General features: G+C 29.0%; 1 protein-coding gene across 1 annotated transcript; it reads right to left on the reverse strand.

The window, feature by feature from the left end:
- Positions 1-5,991: 5,991 nt before the first annotated feature.
- On the reverse strand, positions 5,992-24,090 carry LOC142333688 (uncharacterized). Its single transcript, XM_075381113.1, has 7 exons — positions 23,861-24,090; positions 23,395-23,512; positions 20,640-20,845; positions 19,531-19,663; positions 17,749-18,123; positions 15,256-15,446; positions 5,992-12,021 (listed from the first exon to the last, which is right to left on the reverse strand). Exons 1-7 carry the CDS (start codon positions 23,941-23,943, stop codon positions 11,256-11,258), a joined length of 1,872 nt encoding a protein of 623 aa, XP_075237228.1. The 5' UTR covers positions 23,944-24,090; the 3' UTR covers positions 5,992-11,255.
- Between the last annotated feature and the right edge of the window lie 50 nt (positions 24,091-24,140).

Below are 24,140 nucleotides of genomic sequence, written 5' to 3' on the forward strand. Positions count from 1 at the left end.
TCCTACATCCCTAACAATTTGTTTTACATATTCCAAACGTGGCCTGCCTACACAATTTTTTCCTTCTACTTGTCCTTCCAATATTAAAGCGACTATTCCAGGATGCCTTAGTATGTGGCCTATAAGTCTGTCTCTTCTTTTAACTATATTTTTCCAAATGCTTCTTTCTTCATCTATATGTCGCAATACTTCTTCATTTGTCACTTTATCCATCCATCTGATTTTTAACATTCTCCTATAGCACCGCATTTCAAAAGCTTCTAATCTTTTCTTCTCAGATACTCCAATTGTCCAAGTTTCACTTCCATATAAAGCGACACTCCAAACATATACTTTCAAAAATCTTTTCCTGACATTTAAATTAATTTTTGATGTAAACAAATTATATTTCTTACTGAAGGCTCGTTTCGCTTGTGCTATTCGGCATTTTATATCGCTCCTGCTTCGTTCATGTTTAGTAATTCTACTTCCCAAATAACAAAATTCTTCTAGCTCCATAAGCTTTTCTCCTCCTATTTTCACATTCAGTGGTCCATCTTTGTTATTTCTACTACATTTCATTACTTTTGTTTTGTTCTTGTTTATTTTCATGCGATAGTTCTTGCGTAGGACTTCATCTATGCCGTTCATTGTTTCTTCTAAATCCTTTTTACTCTCGGCTAGAATTACTATATCATCAGCAAATCGTAGCATCTTTATCTTTTCACCTTGTACTGTTACTCCGAATCTAAATTGTTCTTTAACATCATTAACTGCTAGTTCCATGTAAAGATTAAAAAGTAACGGAGATAGGGAACATCCTTGTCAGACTCCCTTTCTTATTACGGCTTCTTTCTTATGTTCTTCAATTATTACTGTTGCTGTTTGGTTCCTGTACATGTTAGCAATTGCTCTTCTATCTCTGTATTTGACCCCCCTTTTTTTTTAAAATGCTGCACATTTTATTCCAGTCTACGTTATCGAATGCCTTTTCTAGGTCTATAAATGCCAAGTATGTTGGTTTGTTTTTCTTTAATCTTCCTTCTACTATTAATCTGAGGCCTAGAATTGCTTCCCTTGTCCCTATACTTTTCCTGAAACCAAATTGGTCTTCTCCTAACACTTCCACTCTCCTCTCAATTCTTTTGTATAGAATTCTAGTTAAGATTTTTGATGCATGACTAGTTAAACTAATTGTTCTGTATTCTTCACATTTATCTGCCCCTGCTTTCTTTGGTATCATGACTTTAACACTTTTTTTGAAGTCTGATGGAAATTCCCCTTTTTCATAAATATTACACACCAGTTTGTATAATCTATCAATCGCTTCCTCACCTGCACTGCACAGTAATTCTACAGGTATTCCGTCTATTTCATGAGCCTTTCTGACATTTAACTCTTTTAATGCTCTCTTAAATTCAGATCTTAGTAATGTTTCTCCCATTTCATTACTTCCTCTTCTTCAAGCTTCTCTAAATTCCACCGATTGATCTGACACCTTCTCTTCAGGTTTTTAAACCCCAATCTACATTTCATTATCACCAAATTATGGTCACTATCAATGTCTGCTCCAGGGTATGTTTTGCAGTCAACGAGTTGATTTCTAAAGCTTTGCTTAACCATGATATATAATGCAGTATCACCTGGCTTTTTCCAAGTGTATATTCTTCTATTATGATTTTTAAAGTGGGTGTTGGCAATTACTAAATTATACTTCGTGCAAAACTATAAGTCGGTCCCCTCTTTCATTCCTTTTGCCCAGCCCGTATTCACCCACTATATTTACTTCCTTGCCTTTTCCAATGCTTGCATTCCAATCTCCAACTATTATTAAATTTTCATCACCTTTTACGTGTTTAATTGCTTCATCAATCTCTTCGTATACACACTCTACCTCATCATCATCATGGGCGCTTATAGGCATATAGACGTTAACAATTGTTGTCGGTTTAGGTTTTGATTTTATCCTTATTAGAATGATTCTATCGCTATGCGTTTTGAAATACTCTACTCTCTTCCTTATCTTCTTGTTCATTATGAAACCCTATTCCTGCCTGCCCATTATTTGAAGCTGAGTTAATAATTCTAAAATCACCTGACCAATAACACGGATTCTAATTACAACTGTTGTAATTAATTAATGAGAATCATATTTTTAATGTATAACATGTTCATTGTAACTTCATTCATTTCATTTCATTATTCGATGTTCTTCTCAACATGCTGGGAAAAAATATTTTAAACTAAATCTTTCATAGTCATTAGAAATTAATAAACTTAAAAATTTTAATTTACTTTTAAACTTATAAATGATAAGATAAGATTCAAATCTAAATGTAAGTACTGCCCACTTTCTGAAATAAACCAATAGTACTAACTGATTAATGTGTACGTTTCCTACTGTTGTGTAGATTGGTAAAAACATGCAGCATGTCCATTTCATTCTTAATCATAGTAAAACATTTTGTACGTGGGTGCTTGTACCCAAACAAAAATGATATAGGTCATCAAAAACCCAGGACGAATAAAAGTTTTCCTAATTTGAATTTAGGCACAGATGGTGACACTATGAATGCAAATCTAACAGAAAATATTCATAGATATTATTGAATTCTGGCCATCAAAATGACTTAGGGAGATACAGATATAATAAAATATATATACTTTAAATTCTACATTAAAATACATTTTTGATGTATTAACTAAATCATAATCGCTTCTTAATTTTCATTTGTCAATTTACATTCTTTCTTAATTTTCTCATTCTCATATTTTCCATTTATAGAAACTTCTCTACTCATTGCAACATTTATAGTTAAATATACTCATTATGAAACATTACAGCTATCAGTTTAATTTTAAATATAATTTGATTACATATATATAACTCAACAATTTTTTGTTACGTTTAGACAAAATTATATTTTAGTATTTTTGAGTTATAATGAAATTTTTTTCAGATATTTATTATTATAAATACAATAATGAGACAAACGAGATATGTGGTGTGTAAAAATAAAATCTATCATCACTGCTAACTCACCTGGTAATGGTGAATTTGTTAGCAATACCACATGACACCGAAATGTAACTATTACACGATTCTACATTGCGAATGAAATTTGTTATCCTCAAGCAACCCTGATTTCAAAATTTAACTTATGTTTTTGAATTATAAAAAATAATCCACCATGAAATTAATCATTTCAGATATAAATATAGACCAAAGAGTAAAATGACAGAAAATTACTTTTTAAAACTGTTGAAAATAATTTAAAAAATGTAATAAAGATGTCTAAAAATTAGACATAAACATAAAAAAAAAATTTATTTCAATCAATTTTCTTTTAATGACATACAAGGTCTGTTCAAAAACTGACCATATTTTTTCTCGAAAAAGTATTTGCAAGTAGTAAAATTAGAGGCAGCACCAGTACTTGTTTTTTTTTTTTTTTATAGAGCATATCAATTGTCCAGTAGCATCCCAACCCTGTAGGGGAAGACACCTGCCTTGTGATGCTTCCGGTCACCAAACCACCCCCCTTCCCTCGTCATAGCCCTGATGGGTTTTAATGGGAGTCGTCTTTCACCCTCTAACTTTTTACGTATCATCGATGTAAATGCCTCAGTAAACATTTACATCAGTGATTTTCAAACTCAGCTTTTGCCTTTGCTGTAAGCCTCAGCAACTGATAGTATAGCAAGCGCTTATCGTAGTTTTATTTTGTACATAGTGACAGAATATATTGAAAAAAACTACTGCATCAAGTTCAGCCAAATTCTTGGCGATACCCAAAGCAAAACAATTCGTAAGATAAAGCAGGCTTTCAGGATTGATATATTGATTGAAGAATTTAAGTGGTATAAATGTTTTCCAAATGGTTAATTAAACTTCAATTTTATGTTCAATATATTGATAAGCTGAAATCTGAATAACATTAATGTGCGTAATATAAAGAAAAATTATTTGTCAATGTCGCAATTTGAGAAATTGCGACATTGCAATTAGCAATGATTGGTGGAAAAAGTTAAGAATTTGTTTTTGATTTTGCACAGGTCATGTTGAAATGCACTAACCATGATTCTAACACGATACTGATATGAATTTTAGGTGAATGGTTATGACCGAGTAACCAAACTTAACATATAATTAATTTTATAGTGGAAGTCAACTTACCAAAGTGAAAGCAACTGTTTCTTGATTATCAAAGAGTTATGGTTCGCAAGGCCAAACTGTCAAGAAACAGTATTATACGGAGGTTCTGTATGATCTTATTGATGCTAATTGGTATAAGAAACAAACTTGTGTGAACCAGATGTATCATAATACACCAGTTCATTCATTGCCTAATGTAAGATTCCTTTATCAAGAGCACAGAATTCTTCACATTTGTCAGGCTTGTTGCTAACTAGACATGGCTGCTTATGATTTCTTGTTCCTCAAATTTAAAAGATTCCAATTTGACAGCCAGGAGGAGATGATTAACAAGACAGCATAATTGGTAGTCATATAAAAGTGGGCTATGAAAAATGTTTCAAACAACGGAAGGACTGCTTTGGAGCCACAATGGAATTATTTTTAAGGAGACTTGGAAATAAGCTATAAACTTTTTGAGTAGACTGTATATATACGAGGGTAATTTTTTTTGTTCAAGGTCTGATCGGTCACGAAATTAAAACTACAGTGAAAATAAAAAATTTTTTATTTGTAACAAGTACTTACATAGTTCCGCTATTTCTCTATATAGTCGCCACTCCGATTTAGACATTGTGTGGTACCAACTTTCCAATACCCTCGTCATAGAATGGAGCCGCCGCCTTTGTTTCAGCTGTGTTTCTATGCTGGTCTGCAGCTCGATGTCTGTGCCAAAATGTTGTCCTCCTAGCCAGTGTTTCATGTGAGCAAAGAGGTGAAAATCGGATGGAGCCAAGTCCGGGCTGTATGGTGGGTGAACAAACACTTCCCAATGAAAGCGCTGCAGGAGCTTCTTTATTATAGCTGCAGTGTGCGGCTGAGCATTGTCATGGAGAAAAACGATGTCTGATGACAACATTCCTTTCCACTTATTCTGAATTGCACTTTGCAGATGTTGAAGAGTCACGCAGTATGAGGCTGCAGTGATGATCGTGCCACTTTCCATGAACTCCATTCCAGACCCAGAACACAGTAGCCGTACACTTTCTGTTGGAGAAGGTTCGTCTTGAACTTCTTTGGTTTACTGGCATAATGAGAAAGCATCCACTGTTTGGATTGTTCTTTTGTTTCTTCAGTTTCGAAATGGACCCATGTCTCGTCCCCTGTGACAATTTTGTTCAAAAAATCTTCTCCTTCATTGTGGTAGCGCTGGAGAAACGTTAGGGAGGCGTCCATTTTCATTGTTTTGTGATGGTCGGACAGCATCTTGTGAACCCATCCCATACACAGTTTGCGGTACTGAATTCTCTCACTCACAATGGTATAGAGAGCTGACCTTGAAATTTCAGGAAACGAATCACTCGATACAGAAATTGTGAACCGATGATTTTCTCGAATCGCCTCATCCACTCGCTGAAAGAGATCATCGGTTGACACTTGCTTCCTTCCCTGACCGCCTGCATCATGAACATCTGTACGTCCTGCTTTAAAGTTCCTGCACCATTATCGCACTTTGCTGTCAGTCATTGAAGTTTCACTTATTCGTCGATGAATTTCAGCTGCATTACACCCCTCAGCCGGAAGAAATCGAATTACCGCACGCAGTTCACACTTGGCGGGAAATGCGATTGTTGTAGACATGTTTACATGCTAGTTACATGTTCAGAACTAAACAAAGTGACGCAGTGTGATTGAAGGTCATACTAGAGATGCTGCGCAACACATATGTGCAAAGGTTCATCCGATTTTTGTTTCACGACCGATCGGACCTTAAAAAAAAAAAAAACCCTCGTATTTAATATAGTAAAATAATGAATTCCATGATTCACATTGTATAAAATGTTGTAATAAAGAATATCTCAAGGAACACTTTGAAGTACAGCAAAAAAAAGAATTTTTATTAATAACAACAACAATAATAATAAATAAAAATCCAACATTTTCAAATTTATACAAAAAAAAAACAAATTAAAAAGCAAAATATTCATACCTCTAAATTATTATTAATTAATAGGAACAAACAAAGAATAATAAACAATATACGTATCTTTATAAAAGTTTAAGTTGCTCTTTATCAACTTAAATGTACTCTTGCCATAAAAACGTAAAAAATAATGGAATTATATGGAACACATTTTTTGTTAAATTAAGCTGCATACTATACTGGTTTTAAATCAAGCTTTACATAATATTTAACAAACTAAAAAAAAATACAATACGGACAACAACGTCTCAAAAAATAAAACTATTTTCTCTATCAAAAGGCTGTAGTTTTTTTTTGTCAACTGGTAGAGAGTTTTTAAACAGAATTGAATTCTTTGCTGTTGAAAATATCCAAAAATCCTGTCAAAGGATCAATACATACAAACAAAAGAAGTGAAATAATCTATGAAAAACTTATTTCTGTACATTACTAATTCTCTACAAATTGTTAGGCTACATATAAAATAATGATTTTTTTTTATTTTTATAAAAAAAAAAGTAGATTAAAACAAGAACTAGAGTACTATAACAAATACAATGGTTAATTACAGGTAATAAAAACAAGTAATAAAAATATATACAATTACATTATAAGAAATTTCATTACGTTTTGAGATTTTTGCTACTGATTTACTTCTAAATAAAGGTAAATCAGAAGAGTAAAAACGAGTTTTATTTTTTGTATATTTTACAATTAAAAATTTGTTATACATAAAAAATTACAATGTTTTTTTTTTTATTTAAGAAACTATTATATTTCAAAATAAGATTTTTGAAATTTAAATTAACATTTTACAAATAATATAAAGCGTAATATTGACAGTATGGGCCAAAGAAATAAAAAATTTCTATCATATACTATCATAAAATTCAAACTAATTTCATGAGATGTAAATAATTCATACATAATTGTTTGTTGCAATGTCTCATCCTTGGAAATTATTTGATGATATTTCTATGAAAATGAGAATAGTTGTGTAATAATATTGCTACAGCTTATAAGTCAATACGATCAGGCCATTTTTTAAGTAATCTATTAACATGATTTGGTGTAGCACTTCTCTTCAACATGATGCAAAAACAACCTGCAAGTTGATTGTGAACAATGTTATCCTAAAAAAAAAAAAATAAAGATACATGGCCAATATAACCTCAGGATTTAAATGCGTATGACATGGATTTTTTGAAAAGTAGGATTTGTAACATTAAACTTGTGTTGATGACCTTAAAATACATTAGTAAAGAAATCAGAAACAGTAGAGTTAAAATTTGCAGAAACTTTAGGGAGAGGATTCAAGAACACATATTTCCAAGAAGTGGACAAATGCAGAATATAATTTTTAAGGTAATCTTTCTTATAAATGCCATATTTTGTTCATGAATCTGATTTTTTTAGATCTCCCCTTTATATTCTCCTGTTTCTTTGGCCCCCTCTGCATTTATTTTTGTTTAACAACAAACGAAAAGTTTCTAAAGATAAAACTTTTTTTATAGGTATAATGAAAGACAAAAGGTTTCTCATTTTATCAAAAGTCAATTCTATGAAAAATTTGTCTCTTCTAGGTAGACCGTAAAAAAGATGAACGAGAGTATTAATCTAAAAGCCTTGAATACTCCAAATATGAATATATTTATAAATAAATTTTGAAGAAATATTTACAAATAATAACAAAATTTGTTGTCATCACTTAAGTTCAGAATAGGATTTATTATTAATAGAAAATCACGGTAATAACCACATAGTCGATGCAAAACAAATTGGATGATATTTAAAATATTTTTACCTAACAGAATGCTCGAGATATAAGGTATCATGAAGAAGACCACAGATGGTTAGCGCAGAGGAAAGAGATTAGGAGATAACACAGATGAAGGCAGGATAGAAAAACAGAAGTTTATACTTTTCAAACATATGACAAGTATCTAGAAACTTTGCATGAAGATGGGTTGCAAAATTATTTTTATATATCTACATCGAAATAACAATTTCTTTTTATTTTATATTTTATGATGTGTCTTAAAAGTTTCCTATGATTTATAAAAGATTTTTTTGAAAATTCAATTAATTCATCAACATGTTGACGACTACGATAATTAAACTTAAACCACCAAAACACATTATATAAATAAATTAAACTCACCAAATTAATACCAAGAATCGATTTTCACAGGATCCTACACCTTCACTTTGTATTTATTTCTATAATTAAATTAAAATCAATTGGTTTTTAAAATTTAGAAATTGTTACAGTTTATAATCTAAATTTTGTTGTAGACTAACACAGAATTCCAGTAACGGAATCAAATACTCCACTGAATACTCTTTACGCTCGTAGAGACTGGAAACCAGTACTGGATTCCATCTGGCAGCAGAGCTGTGTGTTTATTCATAACAAAATTCAAGATTATCAACAATAACAATTAAATTTAGAAAAACACAAGTGATTTTATGTAATTATAGAACTAAATACAAACTGAAGATGCAGGATCCTGCGAAAATCAATTATTGGTAAGGTTAAGTTTCAATTAAATAAAAAATTATGTACCGATGAGTAAAGAATTTATTTGTGGAATAGAAAAACCTGATAGGCCATGAAATAGCACCTAATATAAACTTATTATCATCAAAGTTATTTGAGGTAATTCACAAGAAAATCAAATAAGATAGACTGCACTCTAAATAATAATAAAAACAAATAAAATATAACAATAAAGACTTGACTGGTATACTTGACAAACAATTATTCTACCAATCATCTGATCACAATGAAAAAATAATATACTTTTAATTACTATATAGCATATACCATTACCTAACTATGTCATTATCCACAATAACTGTGTATTGTATCCAAAATGAAAGTGTTTTCATTGAATACTTTTCTTTAATTACATTTTTATACATTTTCTTACGGGACATTTTATACATTATATATATATTTTATGTTATCTTACACATAAAAATATTGATAGTCTAATGCCTAAGCTTTACCAAAACTAATTAACTCTTTCTCTTGTAAGTATATTTAAAATTTTTCAAAACTGTCGATATAAAATAAAGATTACAATTATTTGACTACATTACTCAAATCTGTTATATAGATTTATTAAGTGCGTAACCGAAATGAACGTTACAAAAACTTATTTGTTTGAGAAAAAATCAATTAAAAAACAAAATGAAAAGTACGATAGAGGGGAGAAAACAATTAAGATTTTTGCAATCTATTATTCTACATGTGCAACAAGTAATATCCGTTGTAAAAAATTTCTCGCAAAATCATTCTATCAAATAATTAACTTCAAAATGTTTATAATGCTTAATACATTATAGATAGTTAGACTGCCTGTTCATACAGCTATTAAAAGATAATATTTACACGATCAATGAAATAAAAAGATACGATGATAAATATCACTGAACGAAATTGATAAAATAGGTTTTAGCTGTTTAATAAATCCTTATTTTGAAACCACCAAATAATAAAATGAATTAGAATACCACAAAAAAATTGCAGGAATTTGAAAATTCCTGCAATTTTTTTGTATGTATGTGAAAAGACAATGGGCAAATAAATATGTAATCAAAAGTGATGAGAAAAAACTACTAATAGTACTAAGCGTCGTGAAGAACAGAAACAAAAGTCAATCCGTTAGGACATAATGATTAGAGGGTGTAGAATCTTCACAACTGCATCGTAAGGATCAGTAGAAAGAGGATAAAGGAAACAAGGACAAAGAAGGATGAAGTAGAAAGCTTGGATTGGAAATGGATGAAGAAAATGGCAATGTAAATGGTCTAAGCCAAGCAAAACACCAGACAATAATGATGATGAGAATAAAGTATAATTAGAAGAATTTGGAGTAGCAAAGTTAACTGGCTAGAATATAGGAGAGGAGGACTGATTGCAGAAAGAAGGTGAAGAAGGAAATACAAACTATCAAAAACAAAAACGTCTAATTGGAATAGTGACAGATAAGATGCAAAGAACTGACTCAAGGTGATAATAAATAATAACACTTAATTTAATGAAAAAGAAAAAAATTAGTCAGGGATGTCAGTGCTGCAAGTATCCTATCACAAAATTACCCTTTTAACTTTTAATATTCGAAAATTTGACATAATTTACTATCAAAATCAACTTTATTAAAACATATATCTAACTCTCTCCTTTTTTATCTTTAAATTATCTCAATCCTTTAACACAGTTACAGTGAAAATCTAATTATTCATCATCAAAAATACGATTCATGACTAAAAATGAAATTTTCAGCGTTATCAATGAAACAAAATCTTAAAATTGAAGTAAAACTTAGCTATAAAGCACATCTAATAAAAATAACAATAAGAAAATGAACACACACTGAATGAAGAGTCTCAAATTTATATGGACACACATTTTTCCAATGAATGATACAAATCATTATTTAAAATTGAACTATGGGTAATGAACAAAGATATAAATACTAGGTAAATGATGAAAAAAAATTACAGAATATTTTCTCCTCAAAACAACTTGTACAAGAATTTAAAAAAAAAATCATCAAAATGTATCAAATGATACAAAGTCAAATAATATAAAAATTTTGAAACTACTCACACTGTGACAAGTATTACATAAATTATTTATTACAAAATGATACAGATTAATTGAAAAAAGAAACAAAATTACTTTATAAATAAAAAATAACATTAAATAGACGACAGTATGTAAAAATGTGCGATAATTATTTTTTAAACAACTATTCTAAATTGTTTCTGTTCCTATAATTAATTACCCATTCCTAAGTATTATATCTCACGAATGATCAACCTTCTATGTTGTATAGCTATAGACAATAATTCAAATAAATAGCTTTACTATTATATTTTTTACTTACTCTTTTAAAAAACTTATTACAGAAACTTCCACTTTCTTTGTTACTTTAACTGTAAAAATGATTACAAGAGAAAGAATTATAACGTTTGATTCATTATTATAAACTTTGCAAATATTAGTCTAACGTATAAGTTTTACCAGAACTTATATTCACATCATTAAACAATTATTCGTGCTAGTCATGATTACCTCAACATTTAACCACCCACCAAAGAGGTTCAATCATACAATGGCAGTTTTTTTTTTATAATACAAATATAAAATAAACATATTCAAACGCATCAAACTTTAGCAGCAATAAATTCTTTATAATAAATAAGGCCGATTAACATAAAATTACATAATATTATAATACAAATTAGTATTATATAAAAAACATTATGTTTACACTGATTATTATTATTCATTAACTTAGTACTATTACAACTAATATTAAAATCAGAACTATTAAATGATGATTGTGATGATGGTGGCAGTGTACAAAGCCGATGAAACATTGCAGCAAATTGATAATATGTATACGGTGATATCGCAACTTGTTGACATACTGGATCGTATGGTGTATAAAAACTATTTTGCGTCATGATATGATGATTATTTAATGGCGATGATGGCATTTCAGAAAAACGATCGAAATCACGATCGATCAAAGTTTCTTGCGGTTGTGGTGTCGATGATAATGAACCAACACCGGACGTATGACTCGAACATCTTGTTTGCGATGGTGACCGATCAAATATTGTAGACTGTGGTGAAGGCGACGATGTTAATATACGATCGTTATCGATATTTAATTTCGGTGGCGATAAAATCGACGTTTTATTCCATATATTATCGTTTGATAAACGACCACAAAAAGAGCGTGGTTCAAACATAGAATGATTTCTAATCGAATTTTGCTTTCTCGTACCGAGATGTAAATTAGATATACCGAAATCATCTCCGCCAAATTTCATCGATCTACGTGACGAGAACAATTTTTTAGTTTTTTCTGTCGTAGTGAATTCAGGAACACTTGATGGTATCGTAGTAGGTTTTGGCAAATTTCTAAATCAGAAACATTAGATAATTAATTAATCAATTTAGATAGAAATAATTAACAATTATTATTAAGTAAATATCCTACAAGCCCTAAAAAGGCAGTTAACTGCAATCCTCACAGTCTGATCGTTATAAAACAAAAAGCATTAGGAGGAATGCTAATTATCAATGCCATATCTAAAAGTTTAATATGCTGATAAAATTAATTATTTTTTTTTATTTTAGTTGACAATAGGAATTTAAGCATTTATTCATTTGTACTATCCTGACAGATTTATTTGTTGTAAGGATCCTTGAGAAATATCGAAATAATGAATACTAGGTTACACTCAGTTGAAAGAATTTTATTAAGCTCAGTTAATTCTCAATCTTTATTTATGTCTAGATTTTTGTTAATAAATTCAGTTTAGCAGTTAATGTAGGTAACGGCATTAAAAAAAGGTCACATTTTATATTAATTAAAACGTAATGCTTAAAATGACAGTTCCATGTAGTTGACTATAAAAAAAAAAAAAGTTTAAATGGAGAATACTAGAACTAAAAGGCCCACTAAATTTCTTTTCGCAAAATATAAAGCTATCTATTCACTTATCCCTCCCAAAAAAAAACAAAATTAGGGTTGGCAACTCCACGTAGATAGCTTTAGGATCATACGACTGATATATTAATCAAATCTGACAACAATTGCATACTTTTGAAAAGTGAAACATCACTGAATATTTTTAGAAAATCTATGATTATATCGATTTAAATTAAATCTATGTTTATCGATTTTAAAGTTATTGCAGCTTGAAAATAAAATAAAATAAAAAAAGAATCTATACATTTGAAATTTTATTAAAAAAAATAGGAAACGCCAACTTGGGGCCATTAAAAAAATTTGTGATGTTTATGGGAATTATGCAGTATTAGTACGAATGCCATTGGATCACGTGTTTTCAATCTGGAAGTTGTGATGATGCTGTACCTTGCTCTAGCCGACCAATGACTGAAAAAGTCAATGAAATCATGGCAAAAAGTCAGCAAGATTGTAATGTTAATGGTCATGGAACTAAACATTGACCAAAAAACAGTTTTAAATTGTTTATAAAAAAACAAGATACTCTTATAAAACATATTTGATAAAATTAATAATTACAGATCTATTAATGACTTTCAAACTTATTCATTTTGTAGAATATATTGATGAAATTTTTATTAAATATATAATATACAGATGATTCTAAAATGGTAGGCTGGCTATACTTTTCAGATTCTACATGTAAAATTAAACAAAAAAATCCTTATGAAAAAATGGTAAATTCTCCTTCGTTCTCCCCCTGTCCACCATTTTGTTATTTTTATATAAAAATTTATATCTCAAGTTCGAATAGAAGAATCACATTAATATTAGGTAAATGTCTTGCAAATAAAGTTCTAAAATTAGCAAAAAATCAGGACTTAAATCTTCACAAATTACAAAATGGCAGCCGTGTTTCTTTTTCAATCCGTTATATATCCCCATATATGTATTTGCTAAAATAAAACGCCTTTTATTTTGAACAAAATTACATTTCATTTTTTTTAAATCGGTTAACAAATGCCAAGTTATGGCAGAAATTGATGTTTGTTTTATGTCTGTTTTCATGTCCTCCACTTTATCTTCAATTCAATTAAATTTTTATTTATTGTTAATTCTAGTATTTTAATTAGCATCAAATTAATTAACATTTTTTCACAATAATAGACTTAATAATTAAAAAAATAAAACAACTACCTGTGATAATCTTACATTAATTATTGTAGAAAATTAGGTATACTTTTTTTTAAACAAACAGTTAACAATTGTTAAAAGTTATAAGAGATGTTCAAAGTGCCCCACCATTAGAAATTACACAAGTCTCCAATCTTTTTCTGAGAGACTGTCTTAACTGTTCAAAAATTCCAGTATTCCTAATTTCTTGAAATCCATTTTGGATCCTTTGTTGAAGATCCTCAATGTTGATTATTATAGCTGAATAAACAATATGTTTCAAATGGTCCTATAGATAGAAATCAAGAGGGTTTAAGTCAGGTGATCGGGCAGGCCAGAGCACTGGCCCTCCATGGCCTATCCATTTTTCATGGAAAGTTTCATGCAGGAAATCTGATACCGACCGACTGAAATGTGCCGGAGCTTCATCGTGGCGAAACCATATATTTCCTCTTAATTGTAGAGGTAGGTCTTCCAAAAAATGTGGAAGACTTTAGGTTAAATGAGCAAGATAATTTTCTCCATTTAAACGATTTGGTAGAATGACAGGACCCAAAAGATAGTCATTAAAAATACCTGCCCATATGTTCAGGGAAAATCTTTGTTGATGGCTACTTTGAAAGGTATCAGGATTCTTGTTGCTCCAGATACGCTGGTTGTAATAATTTTGAACACCATTCCTGTTGAAGGAAGCTTCATTTTTACATTGTTAACATGATCAACAGTTGTAAAATTATTCGAAAGTGAAAAATTAATATCAATTTGCAGGTTGACCTTTTTAAACTGATCGTTTTGTCTCAGATCTTGGGCGTCTAGTGATGAACCCGTCTCATCAACCATCACAAGTAAAAGTAAAATTTGCTCTGGATTGTGCCAAAAAAGCTCAAGACAGTCGCTTGAAATGGTTTTTTGACATAGTCTTTGGTCGAGAATGAGCAAACACTGCACCCATCTAGTGCATAGCTTGTTCATGCCCAAATGATTATGCAAAATATTGCACACGCATTCAGTTGACAAGCCTACAGGATTCTGCTAACTTATTCACTGTCATTCGTTGATCTGCCAAAATTTCATGAACTTTTTCTATCATTTTTGGTATAGTCACTTCAAAAGGGCGTCCACGCCATAGTTCATTGCTAGTCTGTGTTCGACCCATTTTAAACTCTGCAACCCAGCGTTAAACTGATGTATTTGGTGGAGAAGTCTCTCAAAGTCGTATCAATCTCTTTGATTTCTTTTGCACTTAAGCCTTACAGAAAAATTAATCACTGCACGAATTTCCAGTTTTCCATTTTCCAAAAAACACCGTAATTTTCTACTTTGACAGACTGTTAATACTATACTGAAGGATGGACCAATTTAAAACTCTTACAGTAAACTAAAGAACAGAATCGCAGGACACTGTTAAGAAGTTAAGCATATTAATGCCATATTTGTGCGAGGCCCAGAACTTTTCCCCACCCTCATAATTAACCTTGTAAACAAACAAACATTTGAAAAAAACTCACCCAGATTTATTAATAATAGGTGTAAATGCACTATCTGGAGATATCGGAACTTTTCTGTCTGAAAATTTACAATCATTTCCAAAACGTTCAGTAATATTTTTAATTTTTTCTAATTTTGGTTTCTTTATATTGTTTTTCTTTTTAATATGACTTCTTTGATTAACAAACAAAAATACTGCAGCAGTTAAACCCTGTAAAATAAAAATTAATTTCATAACTCCCACAATAGAAACAACCCAACTACGTTGAGCACTACCATAAAATGTTATTCAAGATAAATGAAATAGGAGATAAACTAAGCATACCATTATGTACAACTATTTGATAAAACTATGCATATTTGTAACAACTGAATTACTTCATGAGAAAAATTACTTATGTGAGTAAGTCATATTATAATAGCGATCTAATATTTTCACAAACCTAACTTATAAAATTTATTCCAATAAAAACGCATGTACAAAGTGACTGAAACATTCATTATAAAGCCATGGCATTTAAGTCCCAACAGGTTGTTGCAGTCACTTAGCCGCTAGTTTATTTAGATAATTTTTTGGAGCAGGAGTGTGATTTTTCAAATAAAGTTATTTTTTAATCGTTAACAAATGAGCCTAAAAAAATTTGACATTAGGCAAAATCTTGAGATACTGAGGGTCACCTTGCACTATAGCTTCATCCCCTTGACCTTTTAAGTTGAACATTTAATGACATCAGTGCTCCATATATAGAAGAGTAATCTGACCAATTTTGGGCAAAATTGGTCCAACAGTTCAGGAGATATAAGGTGATTTAGAGGCCAACATTGAACACTTGTATAAACGAACATTAACATCCAGAATATTTCCATCCGGTTTTTTGGGTTCCTTAGATGTCAACACGAGATCTGGAGAAAACCGCATATACCCAACTTGGACTAATTACAATACTTTCCTTTCTACATCTATAGTGCTAGTGGGAAAGTAAAATTACTAATTTTTATGATAAAAATAAATGTAAAAAGCTTATAAATGAAATAACTATATTATAAAATACTTAAGAAATAATAATAATAGTAATAAAGATGATGCTGTGGATTTAACAGGAATATATAAAATGAAATGTAATGAAGTTTATATTGGTAAACTAACTGATTTTTAAAAAAGATTTGTTGAACTTTACAATGGTTACAGAAACAGAAAGGTGTGTCTAATATGCCTGACCATTTATTGCAATGTAAGCAGTATTACCAATTATAAAAATTACTTATTTCTAAGTTATTTTTATAATTGGTACTTATTTTTTGTTACAAAAAATGAGTACTTGTACATATTACATTCATAATAAAAAAAAATGAAATAATTAACCAACAAGATGATGTTTCAATTAAAGACGTGGTCGGTTGTAGCAGTTGACATCAGTGATTATGAACATAGTTATGTGATATTTTAAATTTACATCAACCCAGTAAGGCAGTGATGTGTTGTTACAAATGTTGTGGTTGTAGGGTTTTCTAATCTTTATTTTTTTGTTGTTTTTGTTATTTGCTGATGTAATTGTAGCATTATGTACAGACTTAGATTATTGGTATTAAGTTATTTAATGTGTTTATAAGTTTTTAATTTTAAGTCTTTATAAAATATATATATATATATATATATATATTTAAAAAAATTATAATTCTACATTCTATTGCAATTCAGCAAGTAATTTTTGGAACCATTTTTTTACAAAAATGGCTCTAAATGTAAACCAAATTTTTCAACTTTCTTTGAGAATATTTTTATTATGGCTAATTTTAGAGTTTTATATTCAGGAAATAAAAAAAAATTCTTTTTGACTTTTTTTTCTTTCTGTATAATAAATATATAATATTCAGATTCAATTCTTTTGGATACTGAAAATGTTTGTTTTCTTATAAAAAAAGAAAACCTCATATTAAAAGCCATTCAAGAAAATCAAACAAAATAAAAAATTTTCATTTGTTCTCTTTTAAAATATGTTAGTGTCTTTTACCTTTGTTTAATTGACAAAAAATATTTTCCTAAGTACTTTATAGATACAATAGAAGTACGATTCATGAATGTTAAAAAGTCAAACTTCTTTATATCTAAATCAAATACTTAGATTTTTTTATTTACATAAACTGATTTCAACATTGTAAGGGACTAGAATATGTAAAAAAAAAAAACCCTTTTATGTTGCATTTTCATTTCTCCTAATATTCCTACTATATTTATTTCACTTAATTTGTCAATAATTTCTTTAGCTGGGTGATTGAAACAAGTAAAAAGTCAATTAATATTTCAATTATATTCTGGGGGTAAATTTACATAATATTACCAAATTGTACGAGATATAATTTTAAAAATAATGTTTCTTTTGAAAAATTTTGTTTTTCATAAATAAACCATTATAAAATTATGGTAATCTTTTTTATTTTGACATATCCTAATTAATATATTATCACATTTCTCAATGAGTTAACTGCTTAATTTTAATGTAAAAAAAACATACCTGCAATAATCTAATATAACTTCCAAATTCTGAATCAAAATACTTTAAACTAATAATTATAACCCATGCAATAACATTTAAAAGATGTAAAAGTGTCCTATTTTTAATAAATTCAATTAGGTAAATAAATATACAAAGTCCAATTAATCCAATATTTAAATTGTAATCGATATAATTATTACGAATAACATCTGTTACTAATTTATAATCCAAAGTTTTAATCCATTCCGGCAAAATATTCAACCGATTAACATAATTTTCTGCAGAAATTAATACATCTTCTGATACGCTGGTACACATAGCTTCAAGTACAAGAGGAGTACATCCAATTACAGTTCCATAGTATATTAATGTAGATCTCATCTGAATCTGTTTCTGGAAAGAAAAAAAAATTAATACATATTTAAAAAAGAAAAAAAATTAGGTGCAAATTGTAATCAAAGGCAAACAAATGATTCAATTTTATTCGAACAGAACCAAGACTACAATACAAAAACCAAAGGAACGGAAACAATACAAAATAATTTAACTAAATAAATACGAAGAGAAAAGACAACAATTTACACCGATGATTGTGTAAAACTTTACAATTTCGCTGCTGAAATGTCAGACAGAATAAGTGAAAACAAATCATTTTTAGATGATATAATTTTTACAGCTACATTCCATGTGAATGGATGTGTTAACAGACACAATTCACGAATATGGGGCTCTGAAAACCCACATTCAATTATTGAGAAACAACGCGACGCCCAAAGTTAATGTTTGGTGTGGTGTGATGAAAAATCGTGTAATAGGGCCTTTCTTCGTTGCTGAAAAAACAATTAATGGAGTTGTCTATCTTGACATGTTAACCCATTATTGCTTTCCTCAGTCGGATGAACTCGAAAACATTCATCGACTTCATTTCCAACAAGATAGTGCTCCCTCGCACTTCAATGCATCGGTCACAGACGCTTTGAACGAAAAATTTCGAGATCGATGGATAGGCCGGCAAGGACTCTTATTTTGACCTCCAAGGAGTCCAGACCTGACACCTTGCGATTTTTTCTTGTGGGGGTACATCAAAAGCGTTTTTATACACAAAAAATTTGAGACCTAAACCGCTTAAAAAACAGGATTAATGAAGCGATGACAACCATTAACGAAGAAATGTTACTAATGTTTGGAGAGAAGTTGAGTATCGTTTGGACATTTGTTGAGCAACTAAGGGCGCACATATTGAAATTTATTAATTATGTAAAGAAATGTTTGAGACGACAAATTTGAAAAATAAAAAACATAAACTGTAATTAATTCTGTTTTAATTTAAACCATGTTCAAAACCGGACCATTCTTTTATGATAATCCTGTATTTTAAAAAAGCTTTATTCACTCTAAAATTAAAAATTTACTTAAAAATTAACAGATGTTGAAATGACGACACCTCACCGTATGTGTCGGTGAAACGTCACCTCATCAACTGAAGGTTAAAACAGTTCCTAAAGGTGAAATTTAAAAAAAAATAGAAACTTTACTTTTTGAAAACAATACATTTGATACAAAACCACGATCAATATACTACTACATAAAATAAGACAAAATCTTTGTTTAAGCATTACTGCTCATCCAATAGAGTCATCTGGTTCTAAAACCATTCCTGAATTTCAATAAAAACATCAAAGTAAAAGAATCATTCTTTCCATTTTTAACTTTTAAACAAACACTGGCCAAAGATAAAAATTCTAATTTATAAATACAGAGAAAAATTACAGTAAAAAAAATAATCAAATAACAAAATACCAGCTTTTTAGGAGATTCAAAATTTGGATTCATCTTTTTAACATCAGTAAAGAATGATTTTTCTTTTTCAAATAACTCTGTAATTTTCTTTTCACATTTCTCACAAACATCATATACTTTATCCAATTGTTTACTGAAAACAAAAAAAAAAAAAAAAAATTAGAAAAAGTAAAAGTATTAAAACTATTATTTCAATAGGTAAAATTCTGTAATCGAATAAAAACAGGCAACCAAAGAGTTGAATAACTTTTCCAACGAAGCTAAGAAAGTTATGCAACTCTAGCTAGTTAAAGATTTGCCCTCAACAGAGTATTATCTAAGAGGAAACATAATTGGAACATTAAAGCATACATAAGTAAGCAACATGTTAAAAAAAAATTACTTTTTGACTGCATCTTGGTATTTTTTAAACAATTTTTAAAAAAATATTATCACTCCTTAAGGATTTTCTTAAAAATTAATTTTATCAAACGCTTCTCTTTGAGTACGCCCCAAAATTAATTTTTAAAAATTTTTCAAGAACACATAAAATAGACCCACCATTCAACTTTCGTAAGTCCTATGCAAGGATAGAAATACTCCATTTTTTTTTTTTTAAATCTTAAAATTAAAAATTAATATTTCTAAATAAAAATGTAAAAAAAAGAATTCATAATTTTTGTTATTTTTTATCAATAAAAATAAATTATTTTATCATAACATACAAAAGAGCTTAAAATGAATGAAGAAATGAAAATTCAAAAATAAATAATGCATTCCATAACTTGATTAGTGTAGGTGAGAAAGTCTTTTTTTTAATGCTAATGTATTGTTACTGCAGTGTTGAACTTTTCCAGTTATAATGATGTGAAGGTTCATCATAAGTTTACTTTTGTAACTTTTGCCTCCCTTATCAAGCACTTTCCTGGCATAAAATGTACAACAAATTTATTTAAGTACAGAACTATGAATATGAAAACTAAAATATATTTTAAGTGTCATACATTACAACGGGTTCAAATTTGATTATGGAAAAACAATTAGAGAAGATAAAAACTATATAGAAAAACAAAGATCATGAAATTTAAAGAAGATACATTAAAATGTAACAAAATATTTAAATAACTCACCTGTACATATCGATTTCATAATCAAAATTATTTTTATTAAATGGTACAAAAGATGCTAACTGCGTTACTTTAAGTTGTTGATTAATATTACAACTACTACATAATACTGGTCCCTGTCTTCTGTATTTTATCCTTTCTAATGAAGAAGTAGGTATGTTTAAGTACTCATCAGATTGTGCTGTTATTATTTTATTATATCCACCATCCTGAAATTACAATTAATAAATCAATTTATAATTAAAGTAGCTAGGTCCTTCGAGCGGGTTGCCCTGGCAGGTGGTGTCTCTGAATGGGAATATTAGGTGTCCAAAATTGATTACTTCTTGTGTAAAAATGTTTTTTTTTTTTTTTGAATGATGACAACTGATCAAGGAAAATCGAATAAAATATCAGCAAATCTTCCCAATTAAATTTGGTTTAGATCGGTTAAGGTATTATTTAAAGATTTCACACTTTCATCAAGATCCATAATATCCAAATTAAATTAATTAATTTATTATTTATATATTAAATTCAATTTACGAAAAAAATTATCGTAATATGAAACTAACCTTTCTTGATGCAATAACAAAAGAGAAGTTGACTTCAAAATCAATAAATCGCTAAGGAGGATATACAGAATTCAAAAATATTTTAATCTTTATCATTATTGTTTCTTCTAATTTTGACCTTTATTGTTTATCATTTGATTTGACCAACATGTTTTACCTACACGTATGTTTACTTGTAACTATAAAGGCTAAAAACATCAGATATACGATTCTAAATGGATAATCTATAGTATTTTCCTTATTGGTTTATTTATATCAAAAGTAGTTGTGTTTTAAGATCTTCTACGATACTGAATGAATGAATTACAGTAGTAAAATTTATTTATTTAATAATTATTATTACTGTTATTTATTGTTTATAATCACTTAAGAAAAAATTGTATGATTTTTTGACGGGCAGTATATTCAATCATGTAAGCATGTTTTTTCTTTTTGCTCTTATTTGTTGGTGTTGCTTCTTATTTATTGTTTATAAACATTAAGAAAAAAAAAATTATATGATTTTTTGACACGTATGTTCGATCATGTAAGCATGTTCTCAGCTAAGGGGGATGAATTCACAGATAGACACCCGTACAAATGTCCTTTAGTACAGTAGAAAAAGTAGATATTCATAGAGAAAATTTTTATTTTTAAATGCAATTTACTTAAACTACAATTTATTTAACTTTCTGTCATGTGGGCTACTGGTTTTCTCAAGCGAGCATAAATTTTTCTTGGTTTTCTCAAATGAGGATAAATTTTTTCTATCCAGTTTTTGTCTCTGTGTGTTTTGGTGGTTATCTTCAGACTACTTTATTTTCAAACTTACATTGACAATGACGGTGGTAAAATGTTATTTTCTTTCTTTAATTTTAGTTGTTTACTTGTAAGAAGAAAGGTTATTACTGTGGAAAAAATCAAATAATATATATATATACTCCTGAGTCAAAATGGTAACAACTCGAAAACAAAAATTTAGTAAGGACGATTACAATAACTTTGAACAAAGTACAGATTATTGTATTAGTGTAGAAGATACTACAAAATGTTTCCAAAAATTTGAAACCACGGCAAAAAATATCCACAAAAATTTTTTCCTTCTTCAAATTTGTTAATACATATCATAGACATTATTGTTACACACTAACATGCAAAATTGTAGAAACATGTAAATTAATGAATAAAGAAATTCATTTAAAAACACCATTGATTAGAAATGATGACACCAGTATTTAATAAAAGTACTGATATTTCTGTGTTAAGAAAATTGGAAATTAAACACCATGATTTAATAACAATAAACGATATAAAAAACTCAATTATCAAATTATAAAAAAAAAATATTTTTCCAGATGACATTTTAGAGCTTAATCATGTAGATTATTTTCAATACAGTTTTACTGGCAATACTGATGTCTTATAAAAATTATGAAAACCCGTTAGAATGTGGTAGAATAATAATATATTTAATTTTACAATGTTTGTTTATTTTAAACATCACATTAGACACAATTTATCTACATTATAGTGGCGCAGGCAAAAGCATAAATGAGAATGTATATGGACAGTTTTACTTTGCGATCTAATGTACTTCAACATGTTGGAATACTTATACTATACTTTACTGTAACCAGGGATGATGACTAGCTGCCTCTGTGGCATTAGTAGCATATTGGCTTTTCATTTGGAGGTTCCGGGTTCGAATCCCAGTCAGGCATGGCACTGTCATATATAACAAAATTTTCACTTCATCTCATCTTTTGAAGCAATACCTAACAGTGGTCCCAGAAGCTATAAAAAAAGAGGGATGATTACATTTACCAACAAAATGGCTGTCTTCTCAATTACTTTAAGTGTGACAGTTCCTCAATGAAAAATTACCACATAGTTGAATAGGATGTATAGATTGTAATGATGATGATTAATTTCACATCATTTCATCACTGTTATAAAGCTGATTGATATAACAATAAAGCGAGACATACTGAAAGCATTATTTGCATTATATTTTAACATAAACCTGGCTTATTTTAATGTAATACAATTTAAAATTGTTTCGTAGTATGATAATAGTGATTATGTTAGGTGTTTTAAAGACTTATGCATACATACAAAAACATCACCATGTAATTGTTTTTATTGGGGATTGCTTGTTGCAGCATATACAAAAGGAAAAACCATATTACTTGGTAGTTTAATTATACAAAAATATAAATAAATACCTTAGTAAATCCGTTGTATTGATCACAATGTGGGCAAATCCATGAATTAAAATCATGATATGCAACTTTAGTATTCTTATTACAAAACCAACAGTTAACTGAACAAGGTAGCAGTTCCCTGAAAAAATAAATATAGATGTAAATGTATATTTAAAAAAAAATTACACCAGCCTAAATTAATTATATACTTTATTTAGATCAGTACCTTATAAAGATAACGTCACACAATTCATATAATCAAACAGATAAATAAATATTATTTTTTTATAAATTATTGAAATAAACAAAAATAATGAAAATCAGAAGCTCAAAAATGGCGTGATATCAGTACAAAATTCAAACACGGTTACGTTCAAATAAAATGTTTAACTTTTCATTTAAAAATATTTTCCTGAATTAATAAATTTTTGTGAAACTAAAACATAATAATGGCAACCAATGAAATAAATAATACACACGACCTTACCGAATTTTAAAGAAGATTTTAATAATGATGACTAAAATTACAGAACATGCCGCCAAAATAGGAAATAATAAAGTTACATCCATTTCATTGATACATCTTATACATAAACGAAACACACTTAAAAAAGATCTAAATTATAAAATTAAAATGTCTATGTTATTCAATAAAAAAACAAGTCGTTGGCGTAAAAACAAGACACTAACGAGATAAGACACGCCGGTTTACCAGAACGGAAAATGGTTAGGTTAAGTTTATGAAAACGAAATTAACGTATAGAATA

Source organism: Lycorma delicatula, chromosome 13 (genome assembly GCF_047948215.1).
Source record: "Lycorma delicatula isolate Av1 chromosome 13, ASM4794821v1, whole genome shotgun sequence".
Lineage (NCBI taxonomy): Eukaryota > Metazoa > Arthropoda > Insecta > Hemiptera > Fulgoridae > Lycorma > Lycorma delicatula.

Bases quoted from the DNA above. Each gene is read 5' to 3' on its own strand.
- LOC142333688 (XM_075381113.1), bottom strand. From the start codon at position 23,943: ATGGATGTAACTTTATTATTTCCTATTTTGGCGGCATGTTCTGTAATT. The intron at 19,664-20,639 runs GTGAGTTATTTA...TTTTGTTTTCAG, and splicing joins TATGAAATCGATATGTACAG to TAAACAATTGGATAAAGTAT. The intron at 15,447-17,748 runs GTATGTTTTTTT...TTTATTTTACAG, and splicing joins GTTATATTAGATTATTGCAG to GGTTTAACTGCTGCAGTATT.